Source organism: Heptranchias perlo, chromosome 13 (assembly GCF_035084215.1).
Source record: "Heptranchias perlo isolate sHepPer1 chromosome 13, sHepPer1.hap1, whole genome shotgun sequence".
NCBI lineage: Eukaryota > Metazoa > Chordata > Chondrichthyes > Hexanchiformes > Hexanchidae > Heptranchias > Heptranchias perlo.
Genome location: NC_090337.1, coordinates 10508293 through 10528774, shown reverse-complemented (window position 1 = coordinate 10528774; position 20482 = coordinate 10508293). Strand labels below are relative to the sequence as shown.

Sequence of the window (20482 nt, the reverse complement as noted above, 5' to 3'; positions counted from 1 at the left end):
GGAGGAGAGAGAGGTGGAGAGGCGGGGAGGTTTAGGAAGGGAATTCCAGAGATTATGGCCTAGGCAGCTGAAGGCACGGCCGCCAATGGTGGGGCGAAGGAAATCGGGGATGCGCAAGAGGCCAGAATTGGGGGAACGCAGAGTCCTCGAAGGGTTGGAGGGCTGGAAGACGTTACAGAGATAGGGAGGCGCGAGGCCATGGAGGGATTTGAAAACAAGGTTGAGTACAGAATCTTAGCAGCATTCCTAACAGTGGCCCTTAAGCAAGATTTAGTTTGGAACTGTAGCTTTTGGCACAAGGCTATTGAATTAGCCTTGATCTAACAGAGTGAATTTAAACAAGCTGCCAATCAAGATTGTGACTAAGCAGCCCTATTGCTTTCATTACCTGTAGGCTTTCTGTTTTTGGTACCTTCAGCACCCGCGGGGCAGTTTTATTTTTTTTTAAGTAAAAGGGAAACTTGTTCGGCTAGCTTCTCGGGCTGACAATTCTCGGTGACTCACCAGAGTCAGGTGCAGGAGCAGGCATGCTCGTGAGCATGCTACGTCTGCTCCAGTCTAATGGGTTGCCAGGGAAATGGGGTCAGGGGGCATGGGTATAGGTGCACTCAGCCACCGCTCCCCATGCTGGCTTCGCTTCAGGGTGGTGGGTGTGTCATGTGTGTATAGTCGGCTCCCTGTAAACTTACATTTCGTAAAATAAACCGGAGAATATTAACTGAACAAACGTTCCCTCATTTATGGTCCAAAATCATTAGGGATAAAGTTGCTGTGTGATTGAGTCTGCTACTGACAGATAAATCTTGTCATAAGAGTTCCTCTGTTGCCAATAAAACAGGCAAGTAAAAGACAACTATTTTGGGTCTAAAAATATAAACATTAACCCTTTGAGTACTGAAGGATCTTTTTGCAGCTTTCACATTCACAATTTGTTTCGGTAAGGCTCTCTCTTGTTAAAGTATTTTGGTCTCTTCCTCTTTCTTGAACGTCCTCATATCAAGCACCATCTCTGGCCTATCATCATTGATAAACCTTTCCTCACACCTAACTAGACACCACTTCTGGTTCAAAAAAAATATGGCTTTCATGGCATAGTTAACATTTTGTTTCTGAAACTGTTTTATGTTTAAGCACTCCAAAAATAAAAAAGATTCCTTTTTTATATAATTTTATAATTCAATCAAAACCCATTTCTACAAAGTTCTCAATCTACGGAGAGATGATTTGGACCTGGATGCAAGAAACAAGATGTCAAAATTTGGCGACGACACAAGAAGTAGAGAGATTGGCAAAGAGCGAGGAGGACCGCAAAAGGACTTCAGGAGAACGCAGCTTAGTAGAACGAGCAGCTTGATTCCACTGGCAGATTGTTGGCGATTGCTGGCTGGCCTCTACTGGCCTGTTACTGGTGGTGGTCAGCTGGCTTCCTTCCTCTGGTTCACTGCTCGTGCTAGTTGGCTGTCTGACAGCTGGTGATGGAGGACTGGTGTCTGGTAGTAGCTGGCTGCTGATAACGGATAGGATCCGTACCGGTGGCTGGCTGCCCTTGTTTTCTGGTTGCTGGTTGTGGATGGTTATGGTTTGGCTGGATACAGGCCTGACGGTGGATTGGTGGATTGACTGGCCTTCTAGGTGTCAGCTCAGCCATTCATTGGATAAAATTAGTAAGTCATCGAGGGAGCAGCTATATTGGCCCAGAATTTGCTATGAATGGCGAACTAACGGTGCCCGCCACTCATTAGATTTAAACTTACCCACGAAGTATCCACGAGCTTTAGTGTGGGAACTTCCTGCAATTGGAAGCTGAAAAAAGTGCAGCGTCCTCTCCCGGGAATCTGTGAGCTGTGTGAGCGGAGAAAGGATCGCTTTGTCCCCTCAACCAATCAGATTGAAGCATCCTTGACAAGCTGTGTAGAGTCAGAACCAGGACGTGAAAGCTACAACAGTAAATTCAATGTAAAATCAGTTAGAGAAAGTGAAATAAAGAGAGGATAAGAAATAAAGAATTAAAAGACAGAGATAAAAGGGACAGAAAGAAAAAAGTTTTTCAAATGTCCAACATTTAAAATCAGAAGGAACGAGACTCCACATTTTTTAAAGTTAATTTTCAGTGCCAGAGAGGTTGTTTGGCAGTCATTAAGGCTTACAACACTGTTAAAAGTTAGCTTAGACCTAAAAAAAACCCCAGCGTACCCTTTTTCCATGTAGATTAGTCCATTTCCAGCTGGGCAGTGCAGCAACTTTGCCCTGGTCCATTCAGTTTACCGGTGAGATCTCCTTCCCGCGCAGCTTTCAAACTAGCAGGGAATCTGGTAGAGCAACTTCCGGATTTGTGCGATTGGCTGTGCAGTGCGTTCACCAGAAGTTGCTCTTCCATTTGCCCTTAAGTAATGGCGAGAGCTGTTCATCTCTCCGTTACTTTTGGAGCAAATTTCAGATCAATATATATGAAATTTAAGATATGTGTATATATATTTTTTATATATATATATATAATTATTATTTTATTTGGGAGGCCATGCCCTAAGATCCACCCATCCATTATGTCCAGTCCTGTGTAAATGATTACCTTTGATTCTAACGCCCATGCTTCAATTACCACCCACTGTCCAGTTTCCTTTCAAACTGTGACTTTCCAACATTCCACAGTTAGGGTGTCAGCTGTGGCTCAGCGAGTAGCACTCTCGCCTGCTGAGTTAGAAGGTTGTGGGTTCGAAGACCCCACTCCAGGGACTTGAGTACAAAATCTTGGCTGGTACTCCCAGTGCAGTACTGAGGGAGTGCTGCACTGTTGGAGATGCTGTCTCTTGGGTAAGATGTTAAACCAAGGCCCTGTCTGCCCTCTCAGGTGGATGTAATGATATTTGAAGAGCAGGGGAGTTCTCCTGGTGTCCTGGCCAAAATCTATCCCTTGGCCAATGCCTAAAAACAGATTATCTGGTTATTGTCACATTGCCGTTTGTGGGACCTTGCTGTGTGCAAATTGGCTGCCGCGTTCCCTACATTACAACAGTGACGACACTTCAAAAAGTACTTTGGGACATCCTGAGGACGTGAAAGGCGCTATAGTAATGCAAGTTCTTTCTTTCTTTGCCGACCTCTGTAGCTAGTAGTACATCACTAGTGCTATATTAATATAAGGCCCTCTTTCTTTTGTGTGGGGAGCAGCACGCTTGACATTAACCCTACTGAAGTCCTTATGACATTGCGTACAGGCGGCAGGGAATCTTACAAAAACATTCTGGGCTTGTTATGTTTTTCACCCATTTCAGTCATGGAAGAGTTAACAAAGTAGCTGGGAAATCGACAAATGGGCCTGAAATTTGCACGTTCACCTTCTAGACTGCCCTAACTGGCGAGTCTGGCCTGAAGTCAGGTACAAAAATGGACATAAATTCATCTCCCCCCCACCTGGTTTAACAGCTTGCTTGTATCTTACTTGTGTTGCTACAGTTCAGAGGTTATTAAATGCTTTATATATCAGATGGAAGCTACCAATTGTAAGGGGGCGAGAGAGAGAAGGTTGTTCCTGTCGGCCGACAACTTCCTCTCTCTACTTAGTTCTCTATTTAATTATGTTTTTCTTCCCGTTCTGAACACAGAGGTCCTTCTGTCTGAGGTCCTGGGCTTTTTTTTTTGTCTGTGTGTCGAGGCGGCTACGTTTAAACAAAAACAAACAGAAAAAAAACAAGAGAGATAGAAACATCTAGGAGGCTCCCGGTTGTTTTTTTTTTGCACTTCATGCTGGAGAATTAGCAGGTAGAAGCCAGGGCTTCCTGGTGGAGTTTTTTTTCGGAGCTCTGGGAGAGAGGGAGGGGCATGGCATTGCAGGCAGACAGCTCGACACCGCCAGACACACTTCTCTCCCGCAGATACACTCAACGGCCCTGAACAGCTACAGCTCAATAAGGTTCTGGTGGTCGTCATGCTCCTGTAATAAGGGGGGTGGTCGCAGAGGAGGAGGAGGAGGAGGTGGTGGTCTGCACCAGTTGAGTTTCCACATCTTTGGCTTCTTAAAGAACAAAAAAAACCCCAATATGAATCGCACAATGCCTTGAGCGGTCCGTCCTCTGTTCGGGTGCATGGAGAAAAAAGATGTGAGAGGTGAGTTCTTTCTGTCTGTGTGTCTTTCTCTGTGTCTGTGACTCTGTCTGTGTCTTTGTCTCTGTGTGTCTTTCTGTTTGTCTCTGTGTGTTTGTCTCTGTGTGTCTGTCTGTGTCTTTGTATGTCTCTGTCTATCTGTGTGTCTCTGTTTGTCTGTGTGTGTGTCTCTGTTTGTCTGTGTGTGTGTGTGTCTCTGTTTGTCTGTGTGTGTGTGTCTCTGTTTGTCTGTGTGTGTGTGTGTCTCTGTTTGTCTGTGTGTGTGTGTGTGTCTCTGTTTGTCTGTGTGTGTGTGTGTCTCTGTTTGTCTGTGTGTGTGTGTGTGTCTCTGTTTGTCTGTGTGTGTGTGTGTGTCTCTGTCTGTCTCTGTCTGTGTGTGTGTGTGTCTCTGTCTGTGTCTGTCTGTGTGTGTCTCTGTCTGTCTCTGTTTGTCTCTGTCTGTGTGTGTCTCTGTTTGTCTCTGTTTGTCTCTGTCTGTGTGTGTCTCTGTTTGTCTCTGTCTGTGTGTGTGTCTCTGTGTGTCTATCTGTTTGTCTGTCTGTGTGTGTGTGTGTGTCTCTGTCTGTGTGTGTGTGTGTGTGTCTATCTGTTTGTCTGTGTCTGTGTCTGTGGCGACTCGACCGGTTGGAGCTCAAGGCGGGCTGGACAGGCATAGGGAGGAAGTGAGAGTGAGCTATCACTGGTTTATTTGATGGGGAGGAGGCAGTGGCGGGGAGGGAGGAGGCAGTGGCGGGGAGGGAGGGAGGAGGCAGTGGCGGGGAGGGAGGGAGGGGGCAGTGGCGGGGAGGGAGGGAGGGAGGGAGGGGGCTAAGGTTACCGCGGTGTACGGTTTCATATCACACATCATCTTCGGCTGGGAGTCGAAGTCAGAAGGTCGCAGCTGCAGGCAGCTCTGCCCCAGAGCAGCCTCTTCCTGTCTGCAGGCAGCGTCACTCTCAAGGCAAAGCCCAGGAAAGGCAAAGCAAGTCCTGGCCACAGGAAAGCTCTTCTGTTCTCTCCCACATCGGCAAAAAAAAAACAGGTGGATAGAAAGCGCCGTCCCATCTTAAATTGCCTTAATTAGAATGAATGATTAAGAGGCGTCAGTTGGCATCAGGTCGTTGGCATATGCAGGTAGCTGTTTACTGTCTTGTGGTGGTGGTGGGGGGGTTTGTTTTAAACAGAGAGGGGCTGCAGCCAGCATGTATTGCATGTAGTCCTAGAATGTGCACCGAAAGGTTAACTCTCTGCCTACTGCATATAAATTATGCGTGACATGTTTAGCTGTGCTTCCTTATATGGCCAGTGCTGTATTTCAGTACAGTATGAGCCCTGCCAAGTTTACAGGGAGGAAGACGCCCTACATGAGTGGCGTTTTTTTTTTTCCCTTTCTCTCTCTCTCTCTCTCTCTCCACTATTTGCAGTGCGTCACCCAGTAACTGTTAGAAAAGTAAGTGCACGCAGTACTATTTAGCCTTACACTCTTGCCAGTGTGTGTCTCTTTAAAAAAAAAATAGTCCTTTTTGCTAAGATAGTCATTCTAAAATGCAGGGAGCTACGACTGCGGACTATATCGTGCGTTGTTAAAATTCGCATGAAAGATTGGAGCCTTCTTTTTCCATGCGTGTTAATTTAATTTTTTTTGGCCGTTTAAAGGGAAGGAATTTGCCAAGGTAAGTAATGCGTCATTAGGAAATATTCTGGATTGAACTTTTTGTAACAGACGTGGGGGCATCTGATAACGTTGCTCTCTCTGCCAGGGATGGGTTGCTCCACTGAATCTACCTTTAGGGCCTTGCCTAATTCCGCCTCACTCGTTCTCCAGTTTTGTTATTAATCTTTCTTCGTTGGGTCAAAATAACCAGGGGAGGGGGTGGTGGGGTGGAGGAGAGTATCGAGCTTGTGGTTTTTGTATCGGCCATTGGTTTCTGTGTGCGACAAATGATTACGGAGGTGGGGAGGGGGGGAATGAAAATTGAAAGATCCAAACAAGGTTGGGGTGGGGGGAGGCCTTCAGAGTTTAAAATAATCCAGATGTTTGAACTTTTTCCAATGGCTTTGGTTCAGTGGATCAGTGCTCAGTTACCACAGAGAGAGAGAGGGAGGTGGGGGACAGACAGACAGACAGACAGAGAGATACAAAAGTAATAGAACTAAATAAAGCACTAACTGAAAAGCAGGGAGACTTTGACCACCTTGCTGTCACTCGTGCAGCCCACGTTTGGTGTGTGGCATGTGCCACACCTACTATTGGTTATTCCTTGCTCCGTTTCAAAGATGCTTCAGTTCTGGTTCATTCTGTTTGCTGTAAAATGGCTACCTTGCGATGTCAGGATAATTTGGACTCGAGCGTTGGCGCTTTGATGGTTGCCTTCTGTTTTATCTTTTTTCTTCTCTCAAAAAAAGAAGGGCCTTGTGCGGATTAGTGGACATTTTTAGCATTTATTAACCGTGTGACTCCCCGCCACCCACCCCACACTCCCTCTCCTCCCGTTATTAGAAATGATGATAAAATCAACCTAGCCTCCAGGTCAGCGCAATAAAATATTTTGGGGCCCATTATAAATGGAATATGGAACAGCCTCGATAAACAAACCTTGTGGAATAGGAGGAGGCCCGTTTTAGCCAGGGAATTCTTACCAGCGATTTTCATCTGCGCATTGAGGGAGCTATTATCATAATGTTGCCTCACAGCTCACCATCCACAGCACAGCTTATGGAAATAAGTTTTTAAAATTCCAATCGAACTAATGTAAGAGCCTTCACCAAATTATTTTGATTCATATCCAATTCAAAACCCTGTAGGTTTTCATAGATTTATGTGGCGCACATAATTGATTGAATTCCACCTAATGTAGTTCTGAAATTTCTGTGGGATTGTTTTCTTGTGAAATCATAAAAGTTGACTATCGCCTGTATTTTGACAAAAGTACTAATTGTATTTGAGTTTAGTTGAGTAAATTTTGGTAATGGTTCATTGCTACGTCTACATTTATTCCTGGTAATTTTAGCCAAATACAGTCAGGAGGAGGTGCTGCTTTATAGCATACACTATTTAGGTCTCTAGGGTTCCAATCAGGAGTGATATGGATCAACATGTTTTTTTAAAAACTGGTCGCTCTTTGTTGCTTAGGCAACTACGTTATTTGTATTGAGTTGCTATCTTAAAATGTTGTGGCAAGTTCAGCTCTTGTAATCCTACCATTTGGGTATTTGCCCCCAATGTGTCAGATTCCCAAGACTGTCAGAGAACAGAGTCACACTCCCCCTTCCCTGTTAGATTGATAAAGAAAACAGACGCTACTTACGACTGGCACTCCCTTCCCCTGCACCCACGTAGACACACGCACCAACCATATATAAATCCAGAAAGGCGACTGACACATTCTAATGGGAAATGAGATACTTCCCTTGCCTCCATTCTTACTGACCTGCGTGTACGTTTGGTGCATTTGGTGGAGCTGAAGGTTGTTGGCTCAAGCCCCACGATGGGATTTGATGACATGACCTGGACTGACAGTCCTGTGTAGTACTGCGCTGTCCAAGCTGCCATATTGACCAAGGAGGAGGCATTAAACAGAGGCCTCGTATGTCTGTTCTGCTGCCCCAAGTGGAAGAGGTACCAGGGCACTATTTTGAAGAGGAGCGGGGAGGTCTCCTCCAGCGCCATGACCAATATTCATCCCTCGCACACCGCCACCGCCACCAAAAACAAAATAGATTAACTGGTCATTCATTCTCACGTGGGAGCTTGCTGTGTACTAGACCAGCACCAGAGTTCCATGAACTGATGGGTGCCCCCCCCCTCCGCCATCCCTCCCAATTGACCTCTAGAAATCAATTGGCCCCACACCACATGTTGTACTGGGCTGCCAGAAATGAGTTTCCTCGTACCATTGTTCCTGCTTGACCTTCAGGAGTCAGTTCCTCTGGGCCATCCATCGAAATAGATTATGAGGAAGCGGAGAGAAGAAATAAAATCACGGTTCCCTTGTGCAGTAGTATGTAATGGCAGAGCATGATGAGTACTGCACGTGCTCAGTCCCTCCGCACAAGTTCTGCCTCGATTTTATTTTAAGGAATTGATTCATGTGACGCTACAGTTGTCTGAAATCAGGAAGCATTTTTTCCACACAGAGGGGAGTAGAAATCCGAAAACAATCTCTCCTCCCAAAAGGCTGTGGATGATGGACAATTGGAGCTTTCGAGACTGAGACTGATAGATTTTTGTTTGGTGAGGGTATCGAGGGATATGGAGTATAGGCAGGTAAATGGGGTTGCTGTGCAGATCAGTCATGATCTAATTGAATGGTGGAGCAGGCTCGAGGGGCTGAATGGCCTACTCCTGTTCCTATGAAATGGCTACATTTGTATAACCTTGGGATTTGAATTTGATTGACACTCAACTCGTGTTATACAACAGTACCACAGGAATCCAGTGCGTGAACCTTATTACAAAGAGGCCATTTTGTTAGGTTTCTCCTGAGGGAGTCAGAAAGCAAGACAGCGAGGATGTGACCGTATTTACATTGCATTTGTCACCATTATGAGTGTAATAAATTTTACATTTCCACACAGGATTGAACGTTGGGAATGGAGCTTATTGAAATCAGTGCAAGTATTCACAAAGAACTCAAAGGGCCCCAGTCCTAGGCTCATGAGCATAAAATAAAAGAAACAAATTGAGTGGCACATAAGTTGTTATATTATAGTGTTGGAAGCTTGCTGTTATAGTTTAATGAAAGGTAGGAGTAATGGAAGAGAGACCAGTAATTAAGGAATGTTATTTGCACTTCTTCATTGCTAAAATGGACCATGATTATTAGTTTAGAGCAAACTAGAAAGCCATCAGTAATCGCTTGATGAATCAGTCTGGGCTTTGTAGGCTGTAGCCAATAGTGGTGTCTGATAGCGAGAGCATGTTTAACTTTGAATGCTTTTATATTTAAGAAATGCCTTTGATTGTATTTTTCTTTTCCCCATTTTTTTGTTACCCGTTTGGTTTCTTTTACTGGCCAGTGGCTGTGTTTTGTTCAGCGTTAATATTCCAGCACCTCTCTTGCAATCCTGGATAAGATAAGGTGAAAATCTGATGTGACCCTAACCTCCAGCCCCTCCCTCTTCCTCTGTTGCAACCTTTTTTGTTTTTATTTTATCAATGTGTACCACTGTGAAATCTTCCTCCTCTTGTTAATATGAAATGTGGGTAGCAGAAAGAAAGACCCAAGGCGTTGCGAATTGTAATCCCGTCACAGATAAAGGAACTCGATATCTTTAAGTGTACAAGGATTTACTTCCACGCTAAGGCCGACCATAACAGGGAAGTGGTTAGATCTGTGCTTGTTACTCTGGCAGTGGGCAAGTTGGAAAGGGTTGCAGGGTGAACTAGCTCTCAGCTGCAAAGGGTCCTAACCTTGGGGATAAGAATCCAGATGGATTTGTTTGAATTGTCAACACCAAGGATTGCAGCACAGGCGGGTTCCATAATATTACGTTGCATCAACATTTGGTAATATGTAAAGGGAAAAAAAAAGGCCTATGATAGTCAATGCATCTGCTCCATCTTAATCATGATATTGATGAGGGGGTTACAAATGGATTAAGAATGAAGCATTTTTTTCCCCTCTCCCAGGGATTGAAACTACATTTCCAGAAAGATCTCACGATATACCTCTGTAAATTTGAGCTCATCCCAAACTCTACTGCCTGTATGCTAACTCGCACCAAGTTCCATTCACCCATCACCCCTGTGTCCGCTGACCTGCGTTGGCTCCCGGTCCGGGAATGTCTCAATTTTAAAATTCTCATCCTTGTTTTCAAATCCCTCTGTGGTCTCGCCCCCACCCTATCTCTATAACCTCCTCCAGCCCTACGACCCTCTCCGATCTCTGCGCTCCTCCAATTCTGGTTTCTAACGCAGCCCTGCTCGTCATCGCTCCACCATTGGCGGCCATGCCTTCAACTGCCTAGGTCTAAGCTCTGGAATTCCATCCCTAAACCACTTCGCCTCTCTACCTCTCCTTTTTAAGACGCTCCTTAAAGCGTACCTCTTTGACCAAGATTTTGGTTACCTGTCCTAGTATCTCTGTGGCTCAGTGTCAAATTTTGTTTGATAATCACTCCTAATGTGTGTGTGTATGTATATGTTGATATTGACACATTCTGGCATTTTTATCATGATGTCAAGGATAGGAAGACTTCACTTGTCTCAAGGTTTTTTTTTGATATGCTAATGATGGATTAGTAAGGTAGCCCCTTCTCTTTATCATGGGATTCTTTCTGATAAACAATTCTAGATAAACTACCAAGGCCCATCAAGCAATATAGTACCAAGGTTGAAAAGAGTACAAAGAAGACTAGGTAAATCAAGAAATAATGGTTTGAGGGACTGCTGAGTTTAGGTCTTAAAAACCGGTAGAGTGTATACAGGGGGGGAGGGAAAGAAAGACTTGCATTTATGTAGCACCTTTCACAACCTCGGGATGTTCCAAAACGCTTTACAGCCAATGAAGTATTTTTGAAGTGTAGTCACTGTTGTAATGTAGGCAACGTGGCAGCCAATTTGAGCACAGCAAGGTCCCACAAACAGCAATGAGATAATAACCAGATAATCTGTTTTTAGTGATGTTGGTTGAGGGATAGATATTGGCCAGGACACTGGGGAGAACTCCCTTGCTGTTCTCACAGGCAGATAGTGCCATGGAATGTTTTACGTCCACCTGAGAGGGCTGATGGGGGCCTCGATTTAACGTCTCATCCGAAAGACGGCACCTCCGCTGGTGCGGCACTGCATTGGAGTGTCAGCCTGGATTTTTTTTTGCTCGAGTCTCCTGCAGTGGGTCGTGAACCCATGACCTTATGACCCAGGGATGAGAGCGCTACCCACTGAGCCTCCGTGAAGAACATTGGGAATATCTACAAAGTGCTGTCGATACTCCCAATATCCTTCACGAGCCAGTGCAGAATAACGTGCTGTTGTATAGCTGATGCAGATCATAAATAATTTCACGTGGCTTTCTTATTCATAAACCTCCCAGCGAAAACGAGAATTGAGCTATAATGTTGATGTCAGCACTGCAGCTTTTTCAAATGCTCCACTGATTTATTTTCAGGACTTCGCATGGATACTGAAATAAAATTAATGGTTTACAAGTGAAAGAAAAAAAAATTAGTGAAAATCTGACTAAGCTTCTATGTTTGATGTTATTGTGTAGCACGGTTTTCGCTTAAACATGGGTATGTTGCAGTGCTAACTTTCTGAAGTCAGCAGTCTCTCTAATTGGGGCTGAAGCTGAGAAGAAGGGGCCAAGGAATTGTATTTGATGGAGGTCTATGCTGTGCCGGTGTTTCGTCCAAAAAAATAAATTAATACATTTGGTTACATTTTTCCAGAATGGAAAGTGACTCATTTATTGACAGGGATTGATCTCAAAAGGACGTTGGATAGTCATTGATGGTGTTTGTTCAAGTGCCAAGCAATGATATAATTTGTATTCTGTTGACAGAAAACAGCATTGTACTTTTGGAAACATTCTTGTATCACTTAAGCGTGACGCAATTTGTTGCAAGGACCTTTTTGGGCCATTGTCCTCCAGGAATAACAAATACAAAGATGCATTTATACAGCTTGTTTCATCTGACAGAATGTCTCAAGGAGCTTTACAGGGAGGATGGTGGACACCAAACAGGATGTAGGATGGCAGAGATAGGTGAGGTGACAGAAAGCATGGTAAGGTTTGGAAGGGGCTTTTTCAAGTGCGGAGAGGAGTAGCAAAGGCTCAGAAATTTAGGAAGAGAAATCTATAGTGCAGGGCCTTGATGGCTGAAAACCGTGTGGGTGAAGGGAGGGTTGCACAGTGGACTGCAGTTGGAAGAGTGGATTGGCAAACCAGTATTTCCCCCCCCTAAAACTAAGCCATGCTGCTCACTATTACCAATGAGGAACGTGAAAGAAAAAATTGCATTTATATAGTGCCTTTCACGACCAAAGCGCTTTACAGCCGATGAAGTATGGTCTCTGTTGTAATGTAGGAAATGCAGCAGAAAATTTGCACACAGCAAGGTCCCACAAACTGCAATGTGATAATGATCAGATAATCTGTTTTAACGTTGTTGGTTGAGGGATATATATTAGCCCCAGGACAACGGTGAAATAGTGCCGCGGGATCTCTTACATCCACCCGAGAAGGCAGACGGGGCCTCGGTTTAACATCTCATCCAAAGGACGGCATCTCCTACGGTGCAGCACTCCCTCGGTACTGCACTGGGAGTGTCAGCTGAGATTATATGCTTAAGTCTCTGGAGTGGGACTTGAGCCCACAACCTTCTGATTCAGGGACAAGAGTGCTACCCACTGAGCCAGAGCGGACACCGTGTGAAATCACAGTTCCGTACATGAGAGAGCATCAGCAATGGCCTCTTTTATAATCCCTCCCTCTCCGAACTTGTACCCAGCAGGCAGCAGACGATGACACGTTGAAGTGGTCTAACTATAGATGGTTATTGAAGATTGGTAAGCGTTACGGTATTGGCAGTGCGATGGGAGTGACGGGCTGGGTTTTTCCGATGATTCTCATTGGCACGCTGAGAGGAGTGGGTGACGTTTTTTTCTTTTTTTTTATTCATCTGGTGCTAATTTATTTTTCTAGGCATCATGTTAAAAATGCTTGCTGATTGCATATCATTCAGGCAGTGTTGCGACCCTACCCTGTGTGACGATCATATAATAAGCCCTTCCCCGATTGTAAATGTTGAATTTACTGTTGCTGTTGTAGAGGGTCCCGGAGACATTGGGACCAATTTGTGTGCAATATCGGGGGGGAAGCACGATTGAAACAGCTGTCAGACCAAATGCCATCAACAAACTGGTAACTACCAGTGACCCTCATTGGGCCTGTGCCCCTGGCCGGAGGTGCTTGTGCCCCCTTTGCCATTTGCCAGACTAGGTTCAAGGGGATTGGGAGAAAAATCCAGCCTATGAAAAGAAATAAAAGCTGCTTTGTAAACAGTTAAGGGGATGACAATGCACTGCTACCTAAACTGTTTGTGTCTCAGTAGCAGGACCTCTGTAAACACTGCAGCCTCAAAGTGCCTGCCTGGACAATTTAGGGATGATCACGTGCTTCATCACATGCTATCCCATGCCTCTTTTTAGGTATAAAATTACAACCGATTTGTTTCCAATTCAAATGAATGTTGCTGAATGACCCCCTAAACAGCCTTATTCTCCAATGTCTGTAGACCTCTACGTGTAACACAACTAAAAAGGTTATTGTTGACTTTGGAAAGCCTGTCACACACGGCTCAGCCTCTCTGTATGAGGAGCTGGCATGCTCACTGCGTTTCTCGTGCCCAAACGGGAACACGCTGTTCCGTTATGAAGTTCTGTGTCCCAGATGCACTAACTGCTCACTAGGGAATGAGTGGGGGTGAGTGATGTGTCCAGAGATTTTCAGATTCTTAACGCAGAAGTTTTTGTTTTTTCCGTTTACTGCTGTGTCTTATAACATGGACAGGTTGGTTATGATGTGACATTTCATCCACGGAAGTTCAACCCATGATAGTTTTTGAAATTTTCAAAAACGGAGTGATTTTTTTTTTGTTAAGTAAGGTTATCAAGGGACATGGAACCAAGACAAGGAAATGGAGTTGAGATACAGACCAGCCATAGGAAGGAACGTAGAAGCATAGGGACAGAAGTAGACCATTCAGCTCTTCGAGCCTGTTCCACCATTTAATTAGATCATGGCTGATTGTACCTCAACTCCATCGACTCACCTTGGTCCCGTAACCCTTAATACTCTTGCCTAACAAAAATCTATCAATCTCCGTTTTGAAATTTTCAATTGACCCCCCCCCCGAGCCTCGACAGTCATGATCTAATTGAATGGCAGAACAGTCTCGAGGGGCTGAATGGCCTACTCCTGTTCCTATCCTCCCCATGGCCTATCCTTCTTATGCCCTTTATCTGATTTGGAGCTTGACACAAACCTCCTGGGAAGTGAAGCTTAGTGACAGGATATTCTGCAGTCCATCTGAAACTCAAAATAAATATGGTGAGAATGGTGATCTTGGCTATGGAGGGTTAGAGTTATACAGCACGGATAGAGGCCCTTCGGCCCATCGTGTCTTCATCCTGGAGCATTACTTTATTGGATATTGCCTGCAGATTGCATAGACCCCCTTTTCCATTTGAGGGCGAGATGCCAGTCAGTGTTCCACAATCCCACAGCAAGAAGATAAGGAACTTACAATTGTATAGAACCTTACTGCATGCTCGGGAAATGCTAAAGTACTTTTACAGACCATGCACTGCGAAAGTAATTCAATCGCTTGACTCGTAGGCAAATGCGGAGGCCGGTTTGTGCGCATCGATAGCCCACAAACAGTAAATGAACGAATGAGCAAATGTTCTCAGAGGCGTTGGTTGAAGGAGGAATGTTGGCCGGGACACCTGGAGAACTCTTTCCATACGGAGGGGCTGTGAAATTTCCATAGGGTTCTTCTGATCTGCTGCCCAACCTTCTGCAGGACCCCAGGAGAAACTGGGGTGGGGGGTGATTGGGGAGACTGTGGAAGTGTACCATAGTGGGAGCTGAGAAAATTAGGTCCTTTCTTTAAATATGAAGTCGATGTAAAAGGAAATCGAGTGGGTGTAAAAGGGGCCGCCAATTCGCTATCACTGGTTTTATGCTACTGCCCCAAGATCAATTTCATCCCCATAATTTTCTTATGAAAAGCACTATAATTGGACAAGCCTGCATCAGCCAGATGGCAAAGTCCACTGCATCTCCAACGCGCTGAGCTATAGAGTGGAACAATGTGGATTTTAGGCCCAGAATTCATAGAATTACATGAGATTTACAGCACAGAAACCAGCCATTCGGCCCAACTGGTCTATGCTGGTGTTTATCCTCCACGTGCGCCTCCTCTCCCCTCACCTTACCTAACCTCACCCCGTCAACCTATCCTTCTATTCCTTTCTCCCTCATGTACTGATCCAGCATCCCCTTAAATGCATCTATGCCATTCGCCTCAACCGCCCCATGTGGTCACGAGTTCCACATTCTTACCACTCTGAGTAAAACATTTCTCCTGAGTTCCTTATTGGATTTATTAGTGACTATCTTATATTTATGGCCCCTTGTTTTGGACTCCCCACAAGTGGAAACATCTTCTCTATGCCGACCCTATCGAACCCCTTCATAATTTTAATGACCTTAATTGGGTCACCTCTCGGTCTTTTTTCTGGAAGGGAAAAGGCCCCAGCCTGTTCAGTCTTTCCTGATAGTTGTACCCTCTCAGTTCTGGTAGTATCCTTGTAAATCTTTTATTTTTGCACTTTTTCCAGTGTTTCTATATCCTTTTTGTAATATGGAGATCACAATTGTGCACAATACTCTTAAGTTTGGTCTAACCAAGGTAAATTCCTCATGTTAATCTGTCCAAGGCCAGTTTCTTCCCAACATTTTCATGAATTTCATTAATAGGGGCTGGAAACCAGATATCCTCATCCCCCCCCCCCCCACCCCCCCAGTAATAAACCACTTTACTCTACATGGTATCCATTCTTAACAATAGCCAGGTAGCTTTAAAGCGAACGGTGTCCATTTATCTCAACTCAAGGCTATAACTCAGAGCTGTCAGATCCATCTTTTCCTATTGAGATGATTCACTGCTGGAATATAATACCTGCAAACCTTCGCACAAAGGGGAGTGGAAATCTGTTGAGGCCGGGGGTCAGTTGAAAATTTCAAAACAGTGATTGATAGATTTTTGTTGGGTAGGGGTATTAACGGTTAGGGAACCAAGGCGGGTAGATGGAGTTAAAATACGGATCAGCCGTGATCTAATTGAATGGCGGCACAGGCTCGAGGGGCTGAATGGCCTGCTCCTGTTCCTATGTTGTTGAAGACAGTCACTGATATGCTATTGCGTGTCTCCCGATTGAAGACAGGGATTGGCTGAGGATGTTACTTGGCCACCCTCTTTGGCCAAGTAACATCATGGAAAGACGAGATTCTGTCACATGAATGGGGTAGAGATTTTAATGGAACACTTTAATGTCCAGAATAAACAGAAAAGCAAAAAGGGGCATTTTCTTCTGAAAGGACCCATTGTACATGACAGAATTTGCACATTAATTATTGGTCCTTCTACTTACAGCTGCCCACGGTAACATTTGAATCATTGATTCTTTTGTCCTGTATTTTAATTTGAGGCATTTTCATTTTTCTTGGTCTGTATAATGGACAGAGTAACTTTGCAGCCAACAACAACAACTTGCATTTACATAGAGCCGTTAATGTAGTAAAATGTCCCAAGGTGCTTCACAGGAGTGTTATCGGTAAAAAAAAATTGACACTGAGCCACATAAGGAGATATTAGGACTGGTGACCAAAAGCTTGGTCAAAGAGATAGGTTTTAAGGAGCATCATTTGGGAGGAGAGAGAGAGAGAGAAGAGTGGAGAGGTTTAGGGAAGGAATTCCATAGATCAGGGCTGAGAGAGTTGATGGCACGGCCACCATTGGAGTGGCGAAGGAAATCGGGAATGCGCAAGAGGCCAGAATTGGAGGAGCTTAGAGTTTTCGGAGGGTTGTAGGCCTGGAGGAGGTCACAGATAGGCGGCCATAGTATGAAACATTCTCATTGAACACATCTTTATTAACGGGGGCTCTTGCACCCTGAATGGCTTAATTGGTATTCGCGGTACTGAGCCACACAGACCAGGAAGGTCCCAGGCTAGATTGAGTCAGACCGTTGTAGCAGCTAACATCGGCCTCGTGCTCTGGGTGAGGGCGGGGAGAATTTAACCAAGGGGCCCTTGGGTAAAAGATCCCATGGCACTTTTCGAAGAGGGGCGGGGGAGTTCTCCCCAGTGTCCAGGCCAATATTTATCCCTCAATCAACATCACTAAAAACAGATGATTGAGTCATTTATCTCACTTTTTTTGTGGGATCTTGCTGTGCACAAATTGGTTGCCGCGTTTCCTACGTTGCAACAGTGTCTACACTTGGGGGGTAAAAATACTTCATTGGCCGTAAAGCGCTTTGTGGTGTCCTGCGGTCATGAAAGGCGCTATATAAATGGAAATCTATCTTTCTCTCCTCACTGTCTAAGCTCACACATGAAGACAAACCACTTGTGTGAGGAATTGGTGGGTGTGCAAGGCCCGAGGGACTGAACCAAAGTGAGAGCTGAGAAACTTGAAGGGGTGGGGGGAGGGGCAGTTGGAAAAATAGATTTTAAGTCTATCATTACAGCCTCTTTTAAATGTGCTCAAACTATCCAGGACTCACCACAGTGGGTCAGAACACATACTTAGAGACCTGTAAATGGTAGACTTGTTATTGCTTTTATTATAAGTATAATCTATTTATAATATAATGTGGTAAATTTTCACCTTTGCCATCAGCATTTATTATCCCCCCAGCTGTTCCAGTAGCAACAATGCCTTTTTTTTTGTGAATGGCGTAAGGCGAGTACAGTTGCTTAGGAGACTGTGAGATAAAACTGAGGCTCAGTGACTGTTTACAAGCTGTAGTTGACAGGGCCCTCGACCGCATCCGTCCTATTTCCCGCACTTCTGCCCTCACCCCTTCCCTTCCCTTTCCTCCCAGAACCATGATGGGGTCCCCCTTGTCCTCACCTTCCACCCCACCAGTCTCCACATTCAACGTATCATTTCCGCCACCTCCAGCACGATCCCACCACCAAAAACATTTTCCCTTCCCCTCCCGGCATTTTTGAAGGGACCGCTCCCTCTGTGACACCCTAGTCCCCTCTTCCATCACCCGCTCTCCTCTCCACGGCACCTTCCCGTGTGAGCGCAGGAGATGCAACACCTGCCCCTTCACCTCCTCCCTTCCCATTGTCCAGGGCCCCAAACACTCCTTCCAGGTGAAACAGTGATTTACTGAACGTTTTTCAATTTACGAAACTGTATCTGCTGCACGCAGTGCGGTCTCCTCTACATTGGGGAGTCCAAACTCAGACTGGGTGATCGCTTTGCTGAACACCTCCGCTCTGTCTGCTAGCGTGACCCTGACCTGTCGGTCACTTACCATTTCAATTCCCCGTCCCACTCCCACTCCGACCCCTCTGTCTTCGGCCTCTTACACTGTTCCAATGAAGCTCGAGGAACAGCACCTCATCTTTCGTTTAGGCACTTTACAACCTTCGGGACTCTACGTTGATTTCAATAACTTCAGATCATAACCACTGCTCCCATTTTTTTTCGGTCAGCTAGTGCTGGTAATGATTCTGCTGCTGCCATTTACAGCGACTCCTGCTCAATCTTTTGTTTCTGAACCTGTCCCATTAATGCCCACCTTGCCTTGCTCCATCATCCCTTTTGTCATTTAATCCCTCGTGCCCTCCACCCTATCACAGACCTTCCCTTTCGTTCTTTTCTCTTTTCCCCCCCTCCCCGGTCTCTGTATTTGCTCAAAAACTTTAACTCTTTTAACATCTTCCAGTTCTGATTAAAGGTCTTCGACCTGAAACGTTAACTTACCCGGTCTGGCCTATATGTGACTCCAGACCCACAGCAATGTGGTTGATTCTTAATTGCCCTCTGAAATGGCCTAGCAAGCCACTCAGTTGTTCAATCTTGCTACAAAAAGTCATCATAAGAATAAAACCGGATGGACCACTAGGCACTTGACAAAGGCAAACCAAGCCCAGTCGTCCCGGCAAATTCCTCCTCGCTAACATCAGGGGACTTGTCCCAAGATTGGGAGAGCTGTCCCAAAGCCTGACATAGCCATACTCACAGAATCATACCTTTCAGCCAACGTCCCAGACTCTTCCATAACTGTCCCTGGGTATGTCCTGTCCCACCGGCAGGACAGACCCACCAGAGGTGGCGGTACAGTGATATACAGTCAGGAGGGAGTGGCCCTGGGAGTCCTGAACATTGACTCTGGACCCCATGAAATCTCATGGCATCAGGTCAAACATGGGCAAGGAAACCTCCTGCTGATTACCACCTACCGTCCTCCCTCAGCTGATAAATCAGTCCTCCTCCATGTTGAGCACCACTTGGTGGAAGCACTGAGGGTAGCAAGGGTACAGAATGTACTCTGGGTGGGGGACTTTGTCCATCACCAAGAGTGGCTCGGTAGCATCACTACTGACTGAGCTGGCCGAGTCCTGAAGGACATAACTGCTAGATTGGGGCTGTGGCAGGTGGTGAGCGAACCAACACGAGGGAAAAACCTACTTGACCTCGTCCTCACCAATCTACCTGTCGCAGATGCATCTGTCCATGACAGTATTGGTAGGAGTGACCACCGCACAGTCCTTGTGAAGACGAAATCCCGCCTTCACACTGAGGACACCATCCAATGTGTTGTGTGGCACTATCACCGTGCTAAATGGGATAGATTCAGAACAGATCTAGCAGCTCAAAACTGGGCATCCATGAGGTGCTGTGGGCCAGCAGCAGAATTGTATTCCAGCACAATCTGTAACCTCATGGCCCGGCATTTCCTCACTCTACCATCACCATCAAAGCCAGGGGATCAACCCTGGTTCAATGAGGAGTGTCGAAGAGCATGCCAGGAGCAGCACCAGGCGCACGTAAAAATGAGGTGCCAACCTGGTGAAGCTACAACATAGGACTACATGCATGCTAAACAGCGGAAGCAACATGCTATAGACAGAGCTAAGCGATTCCATAACCAACGGATCAGATCAAAGCTCTGCAGTCCTGCCACATCCAGTCGTGAATGGTGGTGGACAATTAAACAACTAACAGGAGGAGGAGGCTCTGTAAACATCCCTATCCTCAATGATGGCAGAGTCCAGCACGTGAGTGCAAAAGACAAGGCTGAAGCGTTTGCAACCATCTTCAGCCAGAAGTGCTGAGTGGATGATCCATCCTCCTGCTATCCCCACCATCACAGATGCCAGTCTTCAGCCAATTCGATTCACTCCACATGATATCAAGAAACGGCTGAGTGCACTGGATACAGCAAAGGCTATGGGCCCCGACAACATCCCGGCTGTAGTACTGAAGACTCGTGCTCCAGAACTAGCTGCGCCTCTAGCCAAACTGTTCCAGTACAGCTACAACACTGGCATCTACCCGATAATGTGGAAAATTGCCCAGGTACATCCTGTCCACAAAAAGCAGGACAAATCCAATCCGGCCAATTACCGCCCCATCAGTCTACTCTCAATCATCAGCAAAGTGATGGAAGGTGTTGTCGACAGTGCTATCAAGCGACATTTACTCCCAATAACTTGCTCACCGATGCTCAGTTTGGATTCCGCCAGGACCACTCGGCTCCAGACTTCATTACAGCCTTGGTCCAAACATGGACAAAAGAGCTGAATTCCAGAGGTGAGGTGAGTGACTGCCCTTGACATCAAGGCAGCATTTGACCGAGTGTGGC

General features: G+C 45.6%; 1 protein-coding gene across 28 annotated transcripts in view; it reads left to right on the top strand.

Moving 5' to 3' along the window:
• The window catches only part of mbnl1 (muscleblind-like splicing regulator 1), a 580601-nt gene that overhangs the window by 365469 nt on the left and 194650 nt on the right, over window positions 1-20482 (top strand). For 4 of the 28 annotated variants that reach the window (XM_067994953.1, XM_067994948.1, XM_067994950.1 and 1 more), the window contains exon 1: window positions 3615-4104. The exons of 2 other annotated variants lie outside the window; for them this stretch is intronic. Coding sequence is in view for 1 of the 26 variants with exons in the window: in XM_067994947.1 (XP_067851048.1) it covers window positions 5170-5214 (45 nt within the window). In the remaining 25 variants the exon portion in view is untranslated. 22 more of the 28 variants (XM_067994944.1, XM_067994946.1, XM_067994936.1 and 19 more) reach the window with 16 other exon arrangements.